The 22,675-nt window shown below is 53.0% G+C and overlaps 1 protein-coding gene across 1 annotated transcript; it reads right to left on the bottom strand.

Annotated features, from left to right (window-relative positions):
• Positions 1-3,592: 3,592 nt before the first annotated feature.
• On the bottom strand, positions 3,593-22,626 carry Chaf1b (chromatin assembly factor 1 subunit B). Its single transcript, XM_055614879.1, has 14 exons — positions 22,585-22,626; positions 21,965-22,120; positions 21,283-21,415; positions 19,533-19,650; positions 18,831-18,934; positions 15,641-15,737; positions 13,569-13,653; positions 13,154-13,247; positions 11,521-11,590; positions 11,342-11,433; positions 8,807-8,957; positions 7,539-7,964; positions 4,968-5,059; positions 3,593-4,404 (listed from the first exon to the last, which is right to left on the bottom strand). Exons 2-14 carry the CDS (start codon positions 22,088-22,090, stop codon positions 4,292-4,294), a joined length of 1,701 nt encoding a protein of 566 aa, XP_055470854.1. The 5' UTR covers positions 22,091-22,120; positions 22,585-22,626; the 3' UTR covers positions 3,593-4,291.
• Positions 22,627-22,675: the final 49 nt, after the last annotated feature.

Here is a 22,675-nt window from a genome sequence, read left to right as displayed (position 1 = left end):
GGACCCACCTGGTGGAAGGAGAGAACCACCTCCTGCAAGTCGTCCTCTGAGCTCCACACAGCCTGGCACATGTATGCCCACACATACACACAAAGGCACATGTACATTAAAAAAAAAGAAAACTATTGAAAGAAAGAGAAACAAATGTATGTAAGAGGGTAACTAGTGGCCTTGAAGCTCACCCTGGGCAGACCGCAGGCAGATAGTGGGCACTATGGCCGCTGTAGGAAAAAGATTAAAGTAACAGTAGACTTGCTTGAGTTCCTGACAGCTTGACTACTGTTGGGCCTCATAAGGCCTGCTGCATCGACCTGAGCCTGGCTCGAGTTTGGAGACCTGTCCTTAGCTTCTGATTTAAGAGGCGCCACTTCCAAGCAAAAGTGATTCAGCAAATCTGCCTTAAAACCAACCCTGCCTGGTAACTGTTACATGGACTTTGTCGCTGGCCCACCTCTCCTTGTGCTACCTAACCTCGCCCTACATCATCTTACCTCACTTCCTTAATCCTGCCTCCTGATCCAAACCTATAAAAAGGACCGAGATCTCCCGGCTTGGTGGTTTATTCCCTGGGGCATCTGGGGAGGTCCAGCTGGACTGGCCGACCCTCCTCCCAGCTCCACCTGCCGGATATCCACCCGGCAGATTACGGTGCCAGAGGCTAGTGAGGGCCCTTGCCACATCGCAGTCACAGGAAAGCTTCAGTGGGATTCGGTGCAGTGTCACCACCAACAGGGGCCGGCACTCCACTGGCCTGTTCATCCGTGTTTGTATCATGTTGCCCTGTCAGACCCAGGTAGGTCCTGGGGATCAAACTGGAGTCCCCTCGCTTCTGTGGGAAGTGCTCTGCTCACTGAGCCATCTGTCCCGACCTCCAGGACCCTGGCCCACAGAATGCCCGTGTTAGAGACCCTCTTCATCTCCCAGCGCCCCTTACTGACATGCCCAAAGGTTTGTATCCTACACCGTCAAGTTGTGAAGGATATAACCGCCACAGAAGGGCTTTAAAACAGGGCTTCTTGCCAGGCTTGGTGGCTCACTGGAGAGGCAGAGGCAGGCAGGCCTCTGAGGGCTCAAGGTCAGTCACGGCTACATAGACATCCTAGCTCACCAATAGTAATAGTGACAAGAAGGAAAATGGCGTCTCTGCTGCTTTCTTCCGATTAGGAGAGCTGGTTGGAGGTCCATGGAACAGCAGGGGCTCTTGCAATGTTGTACCAATTTTCTCTGACCCATTGAAATCTTCGTGATTTTAAAAAATAAACTAATTTTCATTGAAATATTTGCATATGACCTACGTTCTAATATTTTATTGGAATTTACATCAGCAATTGTAATAGACTGGCCTGTTTTGAGGGGGAGTCTGTTTGCATGTGTATGAGAGAGAGCAGAGCGGATCTTGGTTTCTGGCTCTGTATGCTGACCAGAAGGGATTAATACAGAGAACTCAAGGCAAATGAAAAGTAATGGCTCCAGGCCACAGGACCCACCTAGGACTGGAGAGATAAAAGGACCTGGGAGTACAGGGGACCTGAGAAGCAAGTGCTCTGTGGAAGCCGCTATACACAGCTTTGACTTTGGCTGAGCCAAACAGAGGTGTGACAGTGGCGTGCAGTCAGCTGCGCTCTGCCTCACTGAGCCTCTGAGAGGAGGGAACTTCAGTTCTAAAAACACCTCCAGGAGATCCAGCTGCAAGCATTTTCTCAGTGACTGATGGAGGGCCCACCCGTTGTGGATGGTGGTCCCTGAGCTGGTGTCCTGGGTTCTCTAAGAAAGCAGGTTGAGCAAGCCATGAGGAGCAAGCCAGTGAGCAGCCCTCCATGGCCTCTGCATGAGCTCCTGCTCCAGGGTCCTGTCCTGACCTCCTTCAGTTCACCCATGCTTATAGAGCTGGCCACAAACAGACTTCGGAACACCTGCTCAAAAGGAAGTCTGGATACTCAAAGGCTGGCTTCTCCGCCCAGCTCCATCAAGTCCTTTATCTTAGCCCAGCACAGTGGAGAGAACCCTGTCGTCCTGAAAACCAAAGCCACAGTTGCATGGTCCCAGTGGCTCAGCAGAGGCACAGAAGCCAAGGGGAGGATGGAGCTGACTGGCAGCCTGTGTCTCGTGGGTGGAGGTGGCTCAAGTCTCCCAGCTGGGGCCGGCACATCTGCCCAGCAGGCCTGCATCTCACCGGGGTCTGTGGCTAAGAAAGCCCATTTCTTCCATTTGTTCACCTGCCAGGAAACAGAAGGCCCGGATAAACCCAGTGCTGGCCTTAGAACAAATAGCTTCGATGGAGCACAGACCATTTTGTGCCTCTCGCCAGGTGGCTCCATGGCTCTGTCTCCTGGGCTGTGGAGATGGTTTCCTCCACCCGGAGAACTGCGGTGGTTTGGCGGCTTGCAAGTCTGAAGGGCCCCTCTCCCCAGGGATGTTTAGCCTGGACAAAAAGGCCAAGGGAAGTGCAGTTGACTTGGGTGCAGGGCAGCACGCAGGCTGCTGTGCGGGGCTCACTCCGCTCAGCACCTGCGCTGCTGCGTGCAGGGGCGAGGCTTGAGCAGGGCCAGACCGACCCCCTCGCGTTCTTGGTCTTGTGCGTTTGCTCATAGCGACATCTACACGGAGGGGGTTCTCAGCACCTGGAGGCCAGTGAGCCGCAGGCTGCACTGCACTGATCTTGCCGGCTCGCCTCCCTGAGCCACAGCCTTTGATCTCAGCTCCCAGGGTTCCCGAGCTGGTGGCGGATTTTCTGAGTCGATTTGAAGAGTTTTTAGATGCAACTAAGTTAAATCCCTGGAGGCTGGAGTGATGGTTCAGAGGTTAACAGCACCTACTGCTTTTGCAGAAGACGCAGGTTCAGTTCCCAGTTTCCCACAAGGCAGCTCACCACTGCCTGTAATTCCTGTTCTGGGGATCAGACACCCTCTTCCAGCCTTCCTGGACGCCTGTGTGGTACACACACATACATGCAGGCAAAACACTCATACACATCAAAATATTCCTTTTCATGGGGGGGGGGTATGTTTCGAGACAGGGTTTCTCTGTGCAGCCTTGGCTGTCCTGGACTCACTCTGTAGACCAGGCTGACCTTACAGAGATCCGCCTGCCTCTGCCTGTCCAAGTGCCAGGATTACAGGAGTGTGCCGTGTCCAGCTCACTTCAAACATACATATACACATACGTGTGTGTGTGTATATACACACACATACACATAAGCACACATATGTATGTATGTATATATATATATTTTATTTATTATTATTTTTTAATTTTTAGTGCTCTACCTGTAGGCCAGAAGAGGGCACCGGATCTCATTACAGATGGTTGTGAGCCAGCCAGTGCTCTTAACCTCTGAGCCGTCTCTCCAGCCAACATCAAATGTTCTTAACCCGCTAATTTCCCAAAGTCTGAGTAAGCCGTCCATCTTGCATGGTGTGGTGGGAGTGCTCAGCAGCTGAGGGCGGATCCCCACCTGGGCAGGAGCCTGCAGCGGCAGCAGCGTGTGCCCACCAACTTCCCTGCTCGGCACGCCCTTCCCACTGGCTCTGGTCTCTGGAGAGCCAGGAGTCGCTCGGGCAGCTACACCTAGATGTCCGCTGGGAATCACTGAGGTCAGAGGTCCCACTGGCCCTTCGGTGCTGTACCCTCCAGTTGCCCCGTCCCAGAGGGTGGCTCTCATGGCACCGGGAGCCTCTGGAGGTGTGCCGACTGTGCCCGATCACCACAGAACCCGATTGTGAACGGGTGGCACCAGCCAGGTGGGTTGAGTTCATCTTGCTTTCTGAGCACAGCTGCCCCGGAACAGCACTCCAGGGTGGACGGGTAGGGGTGGGGCTGCCCCCAGGCACCCTCTAGGTGAGGCCACTCTGCACTGGCCCATTAGGGCAGGTTGAGCTCAGGCTTCTAGCCAAGCAGGACAGCTATCAAGCAGATTCAGCGGACAGTGACCTCCAGTGGCCGTGGGGAGCACTGCATGCTTCCACCTAAATCCCTCATTTGTGGGTCCCTGGCTTTTCTCCTGGCTCTGTCCTCTACCAGCTGGGCAGCATCCAAGTGTATAAAGTGTGCAAAGGCAAGCAAGGGATAAAGGATCAGGCTTCCTGGTCTCAGAAACTCATCAAAAAGAGGCCCTCGCCTAGCACAGCAGACAGAGTCCCCATGGAGAGGAATGACTGAATGGGCTGGTAGAGCAAAGTCAGCACACAGTTCTCTCTATGGGAATCAATTCATGAGTTTATTCCGCTAATATCACCGACAGCAGCCTCAGCATCTTGGGATTTGCTCCTGTGCACATATGCCCCAGCAGGCCTCAAGCAGACTTGGTAGCCTCATCAGGACTCAGGCTTTGGGGGTCCCCTTCATGTTCCTCAACTCTGGGTCTTTTCAGTTTGGGGGACTCATCCCGGGGCTCTCCAGGCATCTCTGAAACATCAGCAGACACAAGGTTAGCAAGAAACGAGGACTTGTGTCAGTCAGGGTGACGTGAAACACAGAGGCAAGACGAGGAGCCAACGGCCTGGTGAGATCCAGCACTGCTATGAGGAATTCGTCCACACGGCTGGCTCTCAGCCAAGGTGAGTGTGTCCAGAGAGAAGCAATGTCTGTGACAGCTGAGCATGCAACAAGGCAAGAGGGGGCATCCGGTGGAGGCTGGAGAGATGGCTCCGCAGTTAAAAGCCAAAGGACCCTGGTTCAATTCCCAGCCTCCACATGGCAGCTCAGAACTGCGTGTAACTCCAGTTCCAGGGGACCCCATACACACAGGCAAAACACAACAAAAGAAAAAGAAGAGGGGTGGCCCCAGGGACGTTATAACCCCCTGCCCGAATGCCAGCCCTCAAACGGGGAGGCCCGCCCCCAGAAGCAGCTCCTGCCTGGCGCGCAGGGTCACCTCACTCCCTGGCAAGGCAAACAACCGCCCAGAGCTGACCCCAAACCAGGAGGTGTTAGCGGCCACAGGAACACATGTCCGACCCCTCCCTTACCTGGCTGAGGCCCAGCTGTGGAGGGGGCAGCTCCGCTGGCAGGGGGCAGGGCTGGCACGTCATCTGCCTTTAACGGTGTTAAGTTTATTCTCCTTGATTAAAGAACGGTGGGCGGCTCGTTAGTGTCAAAGAACTGCTAGGTCACAGAACCACCAAAGGAAGGGCTTTCGGTTTCCCACAGGCGGAGCCAGCAGTACCTTCCAGAGCTCCCAGTTCAGTCAGCGGTCACACAGCCAGCACACGCACACACCCCAAACACACATGACCCCCTTTTAAATCCTAGGCTTTACTTCCCAACGACTAGTGCTTTCTTTTTGAAGTTCCAACTGCAGGGGCTGGAGAGGTGGCTCAGTGATTGGGAGTACTGGCTGCTCTTCCTAAAGGACCTGGGTTCAAATCCCAGCGCCCACATGACAGCTCACAACGTCTGGGACTCCAGTTCCAGGAAATCTGACACCTCACACAGACATACATGGAGGCAAAACACCAATGTAAATAAAATAAAGTAATTTTTTAAAAAGTTACAACTGCAGAGAGCTTGGTAAATGGCTCAGAAGAAATAAAGAGGAGAATTTAACACCAAAACTATCTCAGAGAATACCTTCCCATACCTAAAAGAAAAAAAACAGAATTGCGCTGGGCATGGTGGCACGCACCTTAATGCCAGCACTCAGGGAGGCAGAAGCAGGCAGTCTGAGTTCGAGGCCAGTCTACTCTATATACTGAGTTCCAAGAGAGCCAGAGCTACATAGTGTCTGTTTCCCCCCCCAAAAAAAAACACAAACAAATAAACAACAAACAAACAACCACATCACGAAGCTGGAAAGATGGCTTAGCAGTTAAGAGTGTTTGCTGCTCCGCCAGAGGACCTAATTGCAGTTCCCAGTGCTGTCAAGACAGCTCTAAGGGACCTGACACCCTCTTCTGGCCTCGGAGGTCACCTCCAAGGTCACTCACACACACACACGTTTTTTAAAAATGCACTCAGTCTCACTCAGCCCTAGAGGATGAACAGGGAAGGAGACAGGTGGAGTAGGGCGGGCAGTCAGGGGATAACTGGGTACCAAAAATGCAGAAGAAAACCCAGTCAGGCACCTCCTGGTGCAGAGGGATGCAGGCAGCCGCTGTCTGCACAGGAGACACTGGCCAGGGAGGACCGCCCACAGCATCACCTGCAGGCCCCAGCCCACCAGGACCGCCAGTGCCCCTCGGCCAGGCGGCTCAGGGAGATGGGCACTACCCATCCAGGAAAGGAAACCCTCCCATCTGTGTCCCAGGATAAGCCTGGGATGCACGTGACATATGGGCCCAGGAAGAAACACGTGATCTCCCCAGATGAGGGCTGAGAAAGGTTGCTCTCACGGATTTTTCTTGTATGTGGAGATGGAGAGTCTTGTCTGTACTAAAGCTGGTCTGGAACTTCCTATGTCCAGGACGCTCCAGGCTCACAGGCCTCAGCCTCACACGCCACTGGACTGATGTCACATAGACCATAACGACTACAGAGGCTGGAGTGACGGATGGGAGGGGCTCGGCAATTGGCTCGGTGCCACAGCTAGACAAGGAGTAAGTTCAGTGCCCAGTGCACAGCATGGGACGTGCTCAGTGACGGGCACCGGATTCGAGAAAGGCTGGACACTTATTCACGGAGATGCCGATTTGATCACTGCCCAGTGCAGACACCTATCCAGACATGATCGTGAACCACACTGGCGGTGCACGCCTGAACCTCAGCACGTAGGCAGCGGGAGGTGGACCTCCGAGTGTGAGGTCGGCCTGGCCTACACAGTGAGTTCCAGCACAGGCAGAGAAGAAAAACAAAAACCAAAAAACCCAAAAAGACAATGTATCCCAAACCATAAATCATTTCACTGCTCCTCCGTAACTGTAATTTTGCTGTTGTGACTCTTGTCTGACAGGCAGGGTATCTGATCGTGGGGTCTTGACCCGCAGCTTGAGGACCTGGGCTAGGGGCTGATGCGAGGTCACTGAGGACGCCCGACACTGGCTCCTTCTCCCTGCCGTGCTCTCCGTGAGGTGACCCTCCTTTGTCACACACACCATGGGTGCTGTGCTGGCACAGGCCTAGAGCAACAAGGCAATTAACCGCGGCTGAAAGCCTCGGAACCTTGTTAAGCTGACTGTTCGCGACATTTGGTCAGTGTCAGAAAGCTTTCCAGTGTCCCTGGGCAGCAGAGCTGAGCTGAGAAAGGAGGGCACTTATAACGCAGGAGGAAACAGCCCAGAGAATACTACGGCAGGCAGGGGTCACCAAGACCAGGCAGAGAGAGGACAAATGGGTCTCAGGGGGTTCCAACGTCACCAGGAGTGGCAGACATCCAGGAAGCAGACACAGAGGCCTCACACTGCAGAGCGCACTCTGGAAACATGCAGGAGAGTTGGGAGATGAAGCTTAGAGGAAACCATCTAGCACTCGTCACGGGTGGGGTCATGGGAGGAGGCTGGGCCTTAGCCCTGGGTAGGAGGGCCAGGTCCAGGAGGGGGCAGCAGCTACGTGTTTGCTATGTCGGGGCTCGCCTCACACCCACTCTGTTTGCCAGCTGCTCTTACCGGGGGGCTGCCTTGCTCCAGGACTGCAGCGTGCTCAGCGTGACCCTCCGCGGTTGGGGAGCTTTTGTGCTTTGACTAGGAGGTTGCAGGGTCTTCTCTTCAGCAGGCCGCGGCAGGGGGCCTTTGCCAGCAGGAGGGGCTGAGGGGCTGTCCTGGGGGGCAGGCGGGGCTGGAGACCGTGTGGTCGGGGAGGGGGTGGTACAGGGGCTGCTGGGGTCTGGGGCTCGGCTGGCTCCTTCCACGGGTCTGGATCCTGGCGAAGATCCCTGGTGTGTCTGGTTCTTGGTTTTCTTTGCAGCATCGGGAGTTCTTATGCTCAAGACTGGCTTCTCTTTCAAAGGTACACCAAGTTCACCCTTCTCAAAGGTCACAAAGGAGCAGTAGCCATCCGTGGAGGAGATGGCCAGGAAGGTTCCATCGCTGGACCTGCGTCCCAGAACAAGAAGGAAGTCAGAGGTCCCTGACGTCTATACATCATTGTTTAATCTTCCATAGGAAGTGTGAACCTAAAACATGGGGGTGGAGGCGGCCACAGGGTTGCTTGTCTGAAGGCAGCAGCCAGGGGAACAGAGCAACGGATGCCTGAACAAACCCTTTGGGCACACAGTGTCCTTTCCCAACCCCATCTTGGTCTTGGAAGCCATCCTGATCTATGTGCCCTCCTCTTGACGTCACCTGGATAAATGTGACCCTTTCCTTTCCCAACATAGAAAATAAACGTGGGGCCAGCAAGATGGTTCAGTCAGTCCAGGTGCTTGCTAGGCAAGCCTGGTGACCGAGCTCACGTCCCAGGAGCCGTGTAAGGCGACAGGAGCACCGACCCACAAAGCTGTCCTCTGACCTCCATGTGTGAACTGTGGCACCGCCCCCCCCCCACACACAAAGAAATTTAAAGAAAACCAAAGTCTTGTCTAGTATGCACGAGGCCCTGGGTTCAGCACCAAGCATCCAGCCGTGCAGCAGGACTGCGAGGTGACCTCAGGCGGATGGTGAAGTGGAGGACCCTAAGCTGCATGGGACTCATGCAGTCCGTACTCAGCCTTGTTTGAGTACTGGCCAGCTCAGCAGTGGGGCATCAGAGGAAGGGCGTGTCAGGTGACGCTGGCAGGTGAGGCCTTTGATCCACAAGTCCCTAGGGCCTCAGCTCACGGGGATTTGATTCAGCGCACAGGGCAATGCGCATGGTACCAGAATTCATGGCTGGGCAGAGCTGCCGCAGCAGGACAATGTTATGACGCCGCCCCTCCCCCACACCGTTAGCCACTCACCAGGAAATGTCACTCAGGGTATGGTAATGGATATTAGACACGTAGCCAAACGGGAAAGACTGCTGCGTGTCATACAGCAACACGGAGTCCTCGGAGGCCACAGCAAACACCACCCGGTAGGGCAGGCTCACCAGCTCGGGGCTGGGCTCCTCTGCGGGGAAGGACAGGCAGAGCGGAGCTACAGAGGCAGCTCCCAAAGGAGAGAGCCCGCCTGCCACACTCTCCTCGGGAAGGACACACGCGCCACTCAATGCTAGTGTGTGTAAGCTGCACAGAGGAGCTCGGCTCCTGGGCTGGCAAGATGGGTGATTGGTAAAGGCCCTGCTACCAAGCCTGCCGGCCTGAGTTTGACTCACACATGGTAGGAGGCCAGAACTGCTTCCTACGGGCATCCTCTGACCTGCACACATGCACTGCTGCATGCAACCAAGGCAACGAACACACCCGCACATAAGAATAAGATAAATAAAAATAAAAAAAAGAATTCAAGCCAGGCAGTCAGTGGTGGCACACACCTTAAATTTCAGCACTTTGGGAGACAGAGGCAGGCGAATCTCTGAGTTTGAGGCCAGCCTGGTCTGTTCCAGGACAGCCAGGGCTACACAGAGAAACCCTGTCTAAAAAAAAAAACCAAAAAAGAATTCAAGCAGGTGTCACAGACCTTTAATCCCAGCACTCAGGAGGCAGAGGCAGGTGGATTCTGCCTCTGTGAATTCAAGGCCAGCCTGGTCTACACAGTGAGTTCTAGGACAGCCAAGGCTACACAAAGAAGCCATCTCAAAAAAGAAAAAGAAAAAGGAAAAAGAATTCAGTTCTTACATTTACATGAATATTAGGAATCAGAGGCCCAACCAGGAGTGTCATGAAGTAAGTGCAGCTTCCTTGTAGAAACACTTTACCAAGTCGTGTGTGTGTGTGTGTGTGTGTGTGTGTGTGTGTGTGTGTGTGAGCATCACTCAGTTTTAGCCCAGAGTGACCTATAACCCCCCATACAGCCCAAGCAAACCTCAACCTCACAGCAGGCCTCCAGAGCGTCTCCCAAGTCCTGCAATAACAGGTGTAAACAGCCTTGCCTGCTCAAGAAATGTTTTTAGAGCGCTGTTGAGTTAATGGTGCCATTTACATTAGGGATTAAGCTTTAAAGCAGTGTCTGCTTCCATCAGGAAGAAAACAGACCAGATTTACTTTCCCTGTTCTGCCAGGCCAAGCAAGTGGTCAGCGCTTTCCAGATGCTGGCCAGCAGGTGGCAAGAGGCATTGATCCTGAGCATGGAGTGGAACTGCCCGGCAGGCCCAGTGAAGGCCGACAGGGCATCCAGAAGACTCCCAGCTATGAGAGGCTATGAGCCTCCAAGCTCAGGAAGCCTCCACGCTCAGGTGCCGGAGTTCCAGGCTGCAGGTGAGCTCAGTGCTGACAAACAGGCTGAGGAGGAGCCTGGAGAAGTGAGCATGGGCAGCAGCCTGCACCTCCCACAGGTCCAGGGACCCTCACAGTTCATCAGTTACCATGCAGAAGGCCTCCCTCAGGGTGAAAGCTGCATCATGAACCAAACGCTGCCTGGCCCTACCTACTGAGTCTTAAATGCAGCAGCCCAAAGCAGCAAACTGTTTCTAAGCAACATAACTGCATCCCAGAACAAATGTCAAGAATATTTACAAGAACTGAAATACCCAGCATCAGTTAGGGTAAAACACAAAGCATGGCACAAGACTAAATTCAGACACATGGCCTGAATCCCAGCACTCAGGGAGGGAAAGGCAGGTGGATCACTGTGAGTGTGAGTCCAGGACAGCCAAGGTCACCCAGAGAAACCCTGCCTCAAAAAACCAAAAAATAAAAAATAATTCAGACACACAGGAGGAAGAGGAAAGAACACAGACACAGTTCAGTCCATGGACTATACCAGCTTAGCGTGCAAAGCTCAGCACCACCTGAATCTGGGTGCGGCGGCGCCCGAGACCTGGGTCCAGGGTCATCCGCCCTACACCACAGCACATCTCTCCAAAAGTCAAACAACAACAAAACAAAACCAGTGAGCACTAAGCCTGGCACGGTGGCGCATGCCTGTGATCCCAGTACTCAGGGAGGCAGGGACAGGTGGATCCACAAGGCCAGCCTGGTCTACAAAGGAAGCCCAAGATAGCTAAGGCAACACAGAAAAACCCTGTCTCAAAAACAAAAACAAACAAACAACAGAAAACTGGTTAATACTACCGTATTTTCTAACATTGCTGTAGATGGAAGTATATTCCAGACAATGAGAAAAAAGACACGCAATGGATCATGGGATGCCACAGATGAATATGTGTGTGTCCAGAAGGCTAAGGAGAGGACTCTTGATGTTCTCACAGCAAATATTACTTTATACACACACTGAACTATCACACAGTGCCCACAGAAATACATAATTCTTACATGCAACAATGAACAAAATGGAAAACCGGAGCCAAATCCACACAGCTCTCCCCACAGGCCAGTCACCAGATCCCCCTCCAGGGAGAAAGGACACCCACCCCTCGGTGGCTCTGACGGTACCTGTTTCCGCCACCGGCCTCAACTCGAAGTAGACAGGACAGCAGCGGACAGCGAGCGTGGCTTTCCCTGGGCATGGAAGGTGGGCGACAGGCCTGCGAGGGTGACGCAGGTTAGCAACAGGCTCTGACGCCCCACAGAGGCGAATCGGGCAAAATTGAGACCCTTCCTCCACCGCGTACCTTTTCAGATGTTTTCTGGAGAACACGTAGGTCGTGTTTGTCACGTTTTCACCGGATTCCATACACCCAGCTGTGGAGCGGGGGAAGGGAGGGAAGAGTCACTGTCACACTGTTTCAGTGAGAGCGGCTTTCTGCCTCAGTTCTATCTGCCTGCCACCTCAGCCCAGGGGAGGGCCCCAGGCCCCAGGAAGGCGGTGGATGGAAGAGCCCACAGCCACCAGCTCACAACTGTAAAACCCTGTGCTTGACCCAGAGTCAAATCCAGCTGTGGAGCCGGTGGCCTGCCCGAAGCCCCCAGATTTGTTTTCAGCATTCAGACCTTGGCCACCCGTCTCTCCACAGCAGCCTTCGGGTTGTCAGGAGGCAGAGCCTGACTCTCACGAGGTAGAGAGCATCTGCAGGCCATTTTCCTCTTTCTTGTGTGCATAGCTGCCTGCTGCCCACAGCCCACGCGCTGGGACAGGGCAATGCCAGTTCTGTCTCCCTGGGCACAGGTAACCCTTAGTCACAGCTCGGGCACATACAACTCCCACAGGGTCTATTCAGGGCATTTCTTGCAAGAAACTCACAAGAGCTCGCACGGCACTAAGCTTCTGCGCTGGTGGCTCCACAATGTTCGCCAGCAGAAACCACCGGCCCGTGTTGAGACGCACTCATCTGCGGGCTTCAGGGGTTTGGTGTGTGGGGGAGGCTGGTTGATTTTTAGTTGTTTGGGTTTTATCTGGGTCCTAAGCGTCCCAGTATGGTCTTGAACTCACTATACAGCCAAGGATATTGAACTTCTCTCCCCGCCTTGAAATTCCTCTGTACTCCTGTGCTAAGGAATGTCGTCTCGGATGTGAGACATGGGGATCAGAGGGTTCCCAGGGCAATGCCCACATCCTGCCATCACCATGGAACTGTTACTTTTTTCAATCTGAACAGAATAGCAACATCTAAATTGTCACTAGTTCACTTCTGCCTTAGCCTGGTCCTAGGCATCAGAGTCTGCTCTTGGGGGTAAACCGTCCACTCCTTCACTTATTTATGATACTAAGGGCTGACCCCAGAGCCGTACACACGTCAGGCACGCACTTGGCCAATGAGCCACATGCATCTTTCCGGTTTTTTTCTTTTGCTTTGTTTTTTTTTTTTTTTTTTTTGCCAACTAAGAGGCCTGCTGTATAGGACATACCATATCAAAAGCATCAGGGCTGGGCTGGAGAGATGGCTCAGAGGTTAAGAGCACTGGCTGCTCTTCCAGAGGTCCCGAGTTCAATTCCCAGCAACCACCCGGTGGCTCACAACCATCTATGAGATCTGGTGCCCTCTTCTGGAATATAGGCAGAACACTGATAAATTAAAAAAAAAAAAGCACGCGGGCCACTTCTATCACATTCCACTGACTTGCCTGCACCACTCTTACCATTTAAGAGTTACACCCCCAGGCCTGGGGTGCACACCCATAATCTGGGAGGGTCAGAGTTCAAGATCACCCTCAGGACCAGCCTGAGCTCCAGGAGACCTGGACTCAGAGAAGAAAGGAAAACGAGTTCTGGGTACTGCTCACACTTGCATGAGCTCAAGTGCCCCAAAGCGGGAATACAGACGGCCCCGTGGCCATCACATCCCTGTGTCACGTGCTGTCACACACCTGGAGTGAGGAGCAAAGAACCATCCGGAGTGAAGCTGAGTCTTCGGAAGAACGACTTCATGCTGTCATCGTGAAACATGCGGAAACTCCGGGCCTGTGGGGCACAGAGCTTAGCCACCCCAAACCCCCCACTGTCCACAAAGCCACCGCTTATCACTGGCACGCCAGTAAGGCAGCCCAGGAGGACTCAGCAGCCCTCCAGGCACTGTGGAGACAGGGTGGAGACGCGTTCTAGGCTGGCAAGTGGTTTGGAGGTGAACAACTCGGCCTAAGTTCCATCCCCGGGACCCGCACAGTGGATGGAAAGGACGGACTCCTGACCTTCATAAGCACTGTGACAAGTACACACACGGGCACACAGATGCATACACAGGCGCACACACACACTTGAAGTTATAATAAAAACTCTTCCTACCTCGCCTTCGGGCCCCAGGCCAGACAGCATCTTTGAGACATTGAAAGCCACACGCTTCTTCTGGGCGCTGTAGACCCGCAGCACCCTGGAGAGAGAGAAGTCTGAGCCCCATGCTGGGCCGGGAACTGGGCCTCACACAGAAACAACCCACTGCGGCCTGTGGGTGCACACCACCTCAGCTGAGCCGCTCCAGACAAGCAGACTCACTGAGTCTCAGGAGAAAGCACCAATCACTTAAGTGTCCCAAACTGGGAAACCACGATGCAAACTCATCTTTACTTCATTTCCCTTAAGGTTGTCTCACAGAATAAATAGAGTTCAGCTTCTCACCTGAGGAAGATGCAATCCTAATTTTTGAGCCGTGAATGTTTAGCCCAGTGGCAACCACATGTATGGCTACAGTGACATTTGTTTTGTGTGGGTTTCTTGGTTTTCTGAGACAGGGTCTCTCTGTGTAGCCCTGGCTATCCTGGAACTCACTTTGTAGGCCAGGCTGGCCTTGAACTCACAGAGATTCGCCTGCCTTTGCCTCCCAAGTGCTGGGATCACAGGCGTGCGCCACCATTTCCATCTGTGTGGGCGGTCTCATGTTAGGAATGCCAGATATAGTGACTCACACCCGTGATCCCTGTACATGGAAGGCTGAGGTAGGAGGGTCACCATGAGTTCAAAGCCAGCCTGGGTTACAGAGTGAGCTGTCAGAGGCTGAGGCGGGAGATCAGTAACACACAGTTGTGCTCCCCTCAGTCCGTAAAAGTGCAGGGATGGAAAACGCTGACAAATGCATCTTGCTCTCCAGTCCCATTGCTCCCACCAACCAAGCTGCCCTCTCTGATACCTCAGGAGAGGTCAGAAAATGCACAGCACTCAGAGCGTGGTGGGAGGGTCTGCAATAAACAAACACTTACAACCTCGTTTGCATTTCAGAGCCATAGTAAATTCAAATTTTAAATTAAAAGCAGTTGAGGATGGGAGATAGGGCTCAGCTACCAGAGTGCTTGCCCAGCATGGCTGATGCCTGTGTTCAGTCTCCGGGGCAGAGTGGAGCAAGCTGGCATCATAGCACTCAGGATGTAGAGGCAAGATCTGAAGAACAAAGAAGCCTTGGCTACATAGAAAGGCCAGCCTGAGCTACGTGAAACACTGTCTCAAAAACAAAAACAAAACCAACAATGAGGGCCTGGAGAGATGGCTCAGCAGTTAGGAGCAGAAGCAGCTGGGTTCAACTCCCAGCAGCCACATGGCAGCTCAAAACAGTAACTCCAGTTCCAGAAGATCTGACACCCTCACACAGACATACATGCAAGCAACACATCAAATGCACATTAAATAAATTCATAAATAAATCTTTTTTAAAAACAGGCTGGAGAGACGGCTCAATGGTTAGAGCACTGGCTGCTCCAGCGGAGGAGCCAGGTTTAGCTCCCAGCACCCACACGCGGCTCACAACCATCTGTAACTCCAGCTCTAGGGGAACCGTCACCTGTCTTCTAACCTCCGTGCTCACGGTATGGATCTGGTATGGATGTGAGCACAGACAGACAGACAGACATGCATGCAGGCAAACATTCATACACATAAAGTAAAATGAATAAATCTAGAACAATATCATGTCGGCCACTGTAGGAGAAAGCCGAGCGAGGGCAAAGTGTGTGTGTCTGTAAAAACGTGAACACTTGACTCCACCACGACCTTTGCTGGTTTGTCTCCCTGAAATCAGTGGGGTTCAGTTGAGCGTGTCTCTTCCTCTGGGGTGCAGAGCAGGGCCGGCGGCCAAGCATGCACTGCTCTTGTAGGGGACCCAGTCTGTGCCCGTCACGGATCTCCAGTTCCAGGGGACCCAATGCACACACACGGTGCACGGACACAGGCAGGCAAACACGAGTTCTTTCTGTTCTTTCACCGTCCAGTGAGGACTCGGCACTGGCAGCTCTCCCTAAGGCACTGACCTCCCAAGTCTCTAACTCCCATCTTGTTGGAATAGGCAGGCAAGAACAAACGTGCCAAAGCTGTCAGCCCCTCAGTGAGGTTGTGATAAAACATTTGCAGACACTTCCATGTGACTTACACACCTGTCACAACTCAGGGTCGCAACATACTGGCCCAAAGGGTCCCAGGCTACTCCTTGTACATAACTTTTATGTTCATTGAAAATGGAAATCTTCTGTCCTACAAAGAAGCACACAAACATATTACCACAAGGACCAGGAACCACGCTGTAGCAACCACGCCACCTTCTCGTTCCCAGAGAGGTGGTCCCAAAGCCTGCACTGGGCTCAGGGGATGCAGAGGTCACTCCACACAGCCCCAGCGCCTGTCACAGCACTCAGGGTAAGAGGCCAGGTGCCTTCAGGGAATACAGGCTATGAGGTCAGAAAACAGGAGTGAAACCACAGGCCCAAGAGTCGTTCTCTAGGTTGGGTAGTACAGTAGTCTGAAAGAAAACAGCCCCCTCAGCTCAGGGGAGCGGCACTAAAAGGGAGCGTGGCCTTGCTGGAGGAAGTGTGTCTCAGTCAGTTCCTGCTGTCTGTGGGTCCAGAGTAGAACTCTCAGCTACTTCCCCAGCACCGTGTCTGCCTGCACCCCACCGTGATGGTAAGGGATGGAATAGGATGGGACAGGATGGGGATGTCGGAGGGGACCAGGACACTGATGACAATGACACCTGACAACACACACACACACAGATGAGAGAACCCCTCACCCCATCACAGCTGAGCTTAGCACATGTGGTGGAGGCAACTGAGAAACTGAGAACTGCAAAACTCAAACTCAAGGCAATTCCCCTGCCTCCTGAGGGCAGAGATTATACATATGAACTACCTACCATATGTTGTGGATAGAAACATGTTTTTGTTTTGGACCCAGGTGTGGGATGTGGACTGATTTAATGGTCCACAGCAGCAGACTATTTGCCTCATGTGGGCTCTGAGAGGGGCTCTGTGCCAGCTGCAGAGAATTTAAATCTGAGGACTCTAGAGAGAGAATGAATGTCAGAGCCCAGAGAGTGTGGAGAGCAGAAAGAACAAGGCTGCTCCTGATTGCTGTTGTGAGACAAGAAGTTGGCAATCTCCTGAAATGAGGATTAGACTGGGTCCAAGAAACCCAATGACCCTGATCAGCACGAAGCAGCTAAGAGAACTGTGCCCCCTTTCCCACTAACCCTTGCTCTCTCCTACCTGGTGTTGGGCTGTTGGAAGGGACTGGGGTGGAATAGGGAGAAAAAGAGAAAAGAAATGTAAATAAGAGTTTTTAAAAAGTACACCAACAGCTGTATTTGACAGTGTTCGCTTACTTCTGCTTTTGAATTATTCTTCAGCAACAGCTTTGGTCTGGGATTCTTTGCTGCAATTCCTAACCACTGTGTAGCTATGCCCTACCACTTTTCTATCATTTTCCAGAGCCCTGCTCATTCCTGGTCCATCTACCATCTTAACACGGTTGGTGTCTGGCACAAAGGGCCCCCATCAGCTTGACACACACTCCCCTGCACAGCTTAAGGGTACTTAGTCCTGCATTCACCTCCAAGTGCAAATCCTTCTGCAGCAAACATCAATGTGACATTCTATTTATCTAACTTAATGCCTGTTTTGCTGGCACGTAAAAGAAGGCTTCTGGATTATACAGAACTACTGCCTAGCCCCCAAATTATCAGGCTACTCAGATTAGTACATTTCTCTCAAACCATGCAATATTCAATATTGTAAGTTACTATTGAAAGGCTTTAACCATTTGAAAGCAAAGAAGCAGGCCCAAGGCCCTGGGCTCAATGCATGACAGCGGTGGGCGAGAAGACCCTCTCCTCCTTCATTTTCCCGACTCTTTCACCTCCTTCCGTTCCTCTCACCCACATCACTGCCGCCAGCTTCTAGGCCCACTACCCACCAGCACTGCTAACCACAGTGCCCATGACCCTCAGAGCACAGGGACACGCGCCTAGAGCCTGATTCTGACATGCTCTCCCTCCCTGCTCCACCCGAGGGCATCTCTCTCCTTGAAAGCCTTTCTGGGAAGTTGGCTGGGATTAAGAAGCTGGGGATTGAGAGAAGGGCTCAAGGGGGCCTGTGTAGGTCGCAAGTAAACTAACTAGCCAAGGGAGAACAGGAGGGCAGCCTGGGCACGTGCAAGTGTCTAAGAAGCAGCTGTGAGGCCAGAGCTGAGAAGCTCAATGGTGGAATTCAACCTGGATCCCAGGCAGCCAGATCCCAGGCAGGGGGTTGTCTCCAAGGGTGAGGTAAAGAAAAGCGGTCAGAGGAACAGACTAGAGTGGCTTAGGATCACACTGGGAAGCAAGCTAGACAGAAAACAACAGACCTAGGGGAGCACAGTGGTTTGAATGAGAATGGCCCGGAACCCGTATATTTGAACGCTTGGTCAACCTGTTTGGGAAGGATTAGGACGTGTGGCCTTGGTGGAGGAGGTGTATCACTAGGAGTGGATTCTGAGGTTCTTAAAGCCTCATGACAAGCTGGGCTGTGGTGGTGCATGCCTGTAGTCTGGAAGACGCAGAAGCAGGCGGATTGCTTTGAGTTCAAGGCCAGCCTGGTCTACAGAGCAAGTCCAGAACAGTTGAGTCTATACAGAGAAACCGTTCTCAAAAAACTAAACAAAATTTTAAAAAGCTCATGGCATTTCCAATTAGCATGCTCTCCCTCTCTGCCTGATGGCTGTGGACCGAGATGTGAGCTCTCAGTTCCTGTCCAGCGCCAAGCCTGCCTGCCTGCTGTCATACCGCACCGTGACAGTCATGGACTCCAACCCTCTAAAACCATGAGCACCAAATTAAACACTTCCTTTTCTAAGTTGCCCTGGTCACGGTGGCCTATCACAGCAAGAGGAGAGTAACCAGGGGCCAGCAGACCAGGAATCAGGACTCTGGGACCTGAGTTCCCCAAGGGAAGACTTTGGAAAACAGAAGGAGGCAAGAGTGGGCGGGACCCGTAGCTGAGGTGCATGCTGACAGGGTGAAATGAGGGAGGTCTGGGGAGTGGCCTTGATTTCAGCCTCTGCCAAAACTGCTCCCCTCTCAGCTTCCTTGACCTAGTGTTTCCTTCCTCCTCCTAACAGCAAAAACATAGCACTCGGTCTGTTCAGCAGGTCGAAGCACTGGCTGCTCTTGCAAAGGACACAACTGAGTGGCTCCCAGATGGGAGCCTTACAAACACTCCACGGAAGCAGGCAGCCTATCTGGACTCCACGGGCACAGCACGGGTGTGCACATTCGTGTACACATCACTTTAATAAACTGGACAAATTGCTCACCTTTACTGACATCCCATATGATAGCTGTGTTATCCACAGAGGCAGAGGCCATCAAATTACCATCAGTTGCCCAGCAAATATCATACACATCTTCTAAGTGGCCCCTAGAGCCCAAAGACAGAAGAAATAACATTTCTGCAAATAGAGAAAAGCCATCAAAAAGTCCAAAGTCTGGAACCCCCACATTCGAATCAGATTCTAGAAATTTCCAGTGGAGCTTTGTCAGGCCTGGCCATAAACGGGTGATTTCGAGGATATCTGTATATACAGTGAATCAAAGGGCATCAGGAACCCACATGGATAATCCTGGCACTGAGAAGTTGAGGGAACAGGATGGAGAGTTCAAAGCCAGCCTAGCCTGGCTCAAAAACAAGGTGGAGGAAGACAAGATTCGGAGCAAAGGCTCCGAGTCAGGCACCAGAGCACTAAGGCAGTCGGGCTGTAAAGAAGAGTCGCTACTCGCGGGAACTCGAGCACACCTGCTGCTCTTCTGATCAATCGAGTTTTGTCCTCAGCGCCAATTCTGGGCACCACAGGACGCCCACAGCCCCAGCTCCAGGGCATCTGACGCCCTCTTCTGACCTCTGCGGGCACTCGCACACACCATGGCCTGCACTCGTACTCATACGCAGAAATGATCATAGATTATAAAAGAATAATTAAAAAAAAACAATCATCCCTGCCACGGTCCCTCGCTGTTACCTCAAGGTTTTTACCACGGTCCAGTTCTCCTTGTTCAGCTGCGCCTCATCGTCATCCTGAAAAGCGATCTGCTCCGGCTCCTTGCTGTCATTCATCTTCCACAACAGAATGGCGGCATCTGTGGAGGGAAGCAGTGCAGTGGGAGCCAGGCGTGCCTGTGCCCTCCCTCACTTCTGGAGCTTTAAACCGCACGTTGCTCTGTGGACAGACACTCTGGCCGTGGAGTTGTTCACTTCTGAGCATGTGAGCAGGGGCGGGGCGCGTGGTGGTGCTAATCCAGCCCTTGGAAACAGGAGGCAGGAGGCCTGAGGCACAAGGCTAGCCTGGGCTACTGAGACCTACCTCAGAGGAACAGAGAATTTGAACAGGACAAGTAAATTTGCCTTCTTCTGAAACAAAACAAAATGAAACAAACTCATAATGGCCCTGAACTAGGATTGCCATCTGCACACACTTCCAAGCCAGCAAAATAACATTCCAAAGTAACTGTCTGCATTGAGAGACCCGAGAAACAACGAACAGACAGCTGATCAGGAAGAGGAAAGCCAAGAGTTTGCCAGTCATGCCCGTGGAAGCGTCACCTTGATGCGTACCACTTCACAGTGCCGTGAGGACCGAGCACGGGGCATCTGCAAAAAGCACTCACAGCACGGTGGCTAGGACACCTGTGACAGCCATCTGTTCAGACCAGTAAGGACACACCAGACCTGTAGCCTGACACTAGCAATGGTCTGAACCTAACCTGACTACAGGCTGACTACAGGCTCACTGCATAGCATGATCCTTCTAGCATGTCCCGGAAACGGAGAGTGAATGAGGGAGCAGGAAACACAGACAAAAGGAGCTCACTCAAAGTTCCTGGAGTCCTAGCTACACAAGTTGGTCAGGGAGCCTGCTGGAGGTGAGGTGGCCGACAGACCAATACTCTCCCTGTGCAGGCTAGAGGGAGGCGTCGGTCTTCAAGGCCCAGGGACTTGGGAAAGGGGACCTGTCCTGGGGCCATCTCCCAGAAGCCAGCCTGTAACCTCAACGCTGTCCGCTCAGCACCTTCCCGTGAATGTGGGGAGCGTGCACGCTACCTGTGCTTACATCACTGCTGGATGTACACAGATACTCACACCCCACAGATTCTGGGCAGTAGGGCAGAGAAGGCAACTATTTGTCTTTTTCCAAACAAAACTAAGACTTATTTTACATCCTGCTGTTCTCCAGAGTACTTAATGTATGGCATAAGAGTTTTACATTTTCATATTCTTTTATCTCACTTAAGCACAGGTACACAATACAAATCAATCTTCTCCAGACACTGCCAAAGATTCTGAGAACATTGCCAAAGCCCATTAATTACATGGGGGTGACTCTGACGGCTAGACAGACCCAGCAGCCTGCCCCTGGGAGGCTGACGGAAGCACGCACTTTTCCTTCCACACCCAGCCAGCCTGCAGGGGACAAATGAAGCAACTATTTTTAGACACATCTTCTGAGTTTAATGCTGTGTCCTCCATCTTCCCACGCTGACATACTCTTCAAATATGTTACGTATTAATCAATCTGAAAGGCAGATAGTGACCTGATACAATCAGCTCAGATCTCAGTATCTGAAGTTTCTTTCCTTCAAGTCTCAGTCCTGCCATGTTGGCCTAAGAGGTGCCATGATTACAGGCCTAGGCCTATCACCCCAGCTCAGATGGCACTATCAGTCAGGAGACATGAAGTGTCAAGGTTAGGGATTGTTAAGCACAATACTTACCATCGCCTCCAGATGCTAAAATCTCCCCAGTTGGAGAAAAGCGTACAACATTGACAGCTTTGGTGTGCCGAACAAGGTTGGAGAGAAATTCCACGATGGCTTTCCCATCTGGCCCCTTCTCCACCTTCCAGATCTGTTGACAATACAGAAACAGACTTGCCATCTCCCATCTTCCTCCCACCAGACGACTACTTATTTTCTGGTAAAAATGGTTCTCTCTGAAACTTTGTAAATAGAAGGAAATGTTAGCAAAACTGCAAGCCAACAGCCCCGGCACCCGCCATTGGCACTTCAAGTTCACTCTAGAGGAACTGGGCACAGCACAAGAGGGAGATGTATTACTATTTTCAACAAGGTCTCACGTAGCCCAGGGTGGCGTCAAACTTTGCACTTCTGAGGAGAATCTGGAACTTCAGATCCTCCGTCCAGGACCTCACGAGTGCAGGGGGCAGGCGCAGGCACCAGAGTTTAGTTCTAAACTACCGAGAGCCCACTTGTAACAATGTGGGCAATGTTAATTAAGAGAGCTCATCTCCCCAGCATTCCTTGCTTACCCCAGGCCTGAGAATTTAGCATTCTGGGCTGGGTAGCAAACCGACTGGAGCTGCTGGCTTCAGTTACAAATAAAGGAATGAAAACGAACAGGACTTCCTCGACTCCTCCCGCCTGCCCATTTATTTACCCTGACGGCCGTGTCCACCCCCGCGGACGCCAGCCTGTGGATCCTCCAGGCTGCCCCATGCTGGAAGTCCAAGCTGTACACTGGCTCCTTGTTGTGCCAGGCGATTTCACACGTTATCACTTTCATCCTCCCAGGTCTCCGCCGGGCAAAGGGAGGCTGGAAACGTGAGTAAACGTTAAACAGAGAACAGCAAGGGCGAACCAGGTAACCAGCGGGGAACTAGCTGGCGGCGCGGACGACGCAGACGTCTGCAATCCTCCGCTAAAAGCCTCGCACAGGCAGCGACTTCACCAGTTTACGGTTCCGGAAGAGAAAGAAACCAAACAGCCCAGATGGAGCGAGGCCGGGCAGCACAGCGCATCCCGCCGAGGTGGCGTCCCGGGGAGCCGCGGGAGACGGGGCCGTGGAGAGGGGCGGGGCTTGCGGGAGGGGCGCGGGTCACGGCGGCGCAGCCGGGCCTGGCGGGAGGCGCGCGAGCCCGGGTCCCGGGGGGGACGGCGGCCGGGGAAGGACCGGCCTCCGAACCGAGCACGCCGCGATCCCGCCCTGCGGCCCGGGAGAGCAGCTGCAGCCCGACCCGGCCCAAAGGCGCGGACACCGGGGATCCGCGAGGAGCCTACCTGCAGGGACCCTGTCCGCACGGAGCTGCCACGGCCTGCCGCTTCCCGCGCGCCGCAGGCCACGCCCGCTGGAGGGCGGGGCCCGGGACGC

Source organism: Psammomys obesus, unplaced genomic scaffold (assembly GCF_907164565.1).
Source record: "Psammomys obesus unplaced genomic scaffold, mPsaObe1.curated_primary_1811, whole genome shotgun sequence".
Taxonomy (NCBI): domain Eukaryota; kingdom Metazoa; phylum Chordata; class Mammalia; order Rodentia; family Muridae; genus Psammomys; species Psammomys obesus.
Note: the sequence above shows the minus strand (reverse complement) of the source record. Positions and strands in the feature narration are given on the sequence as shown.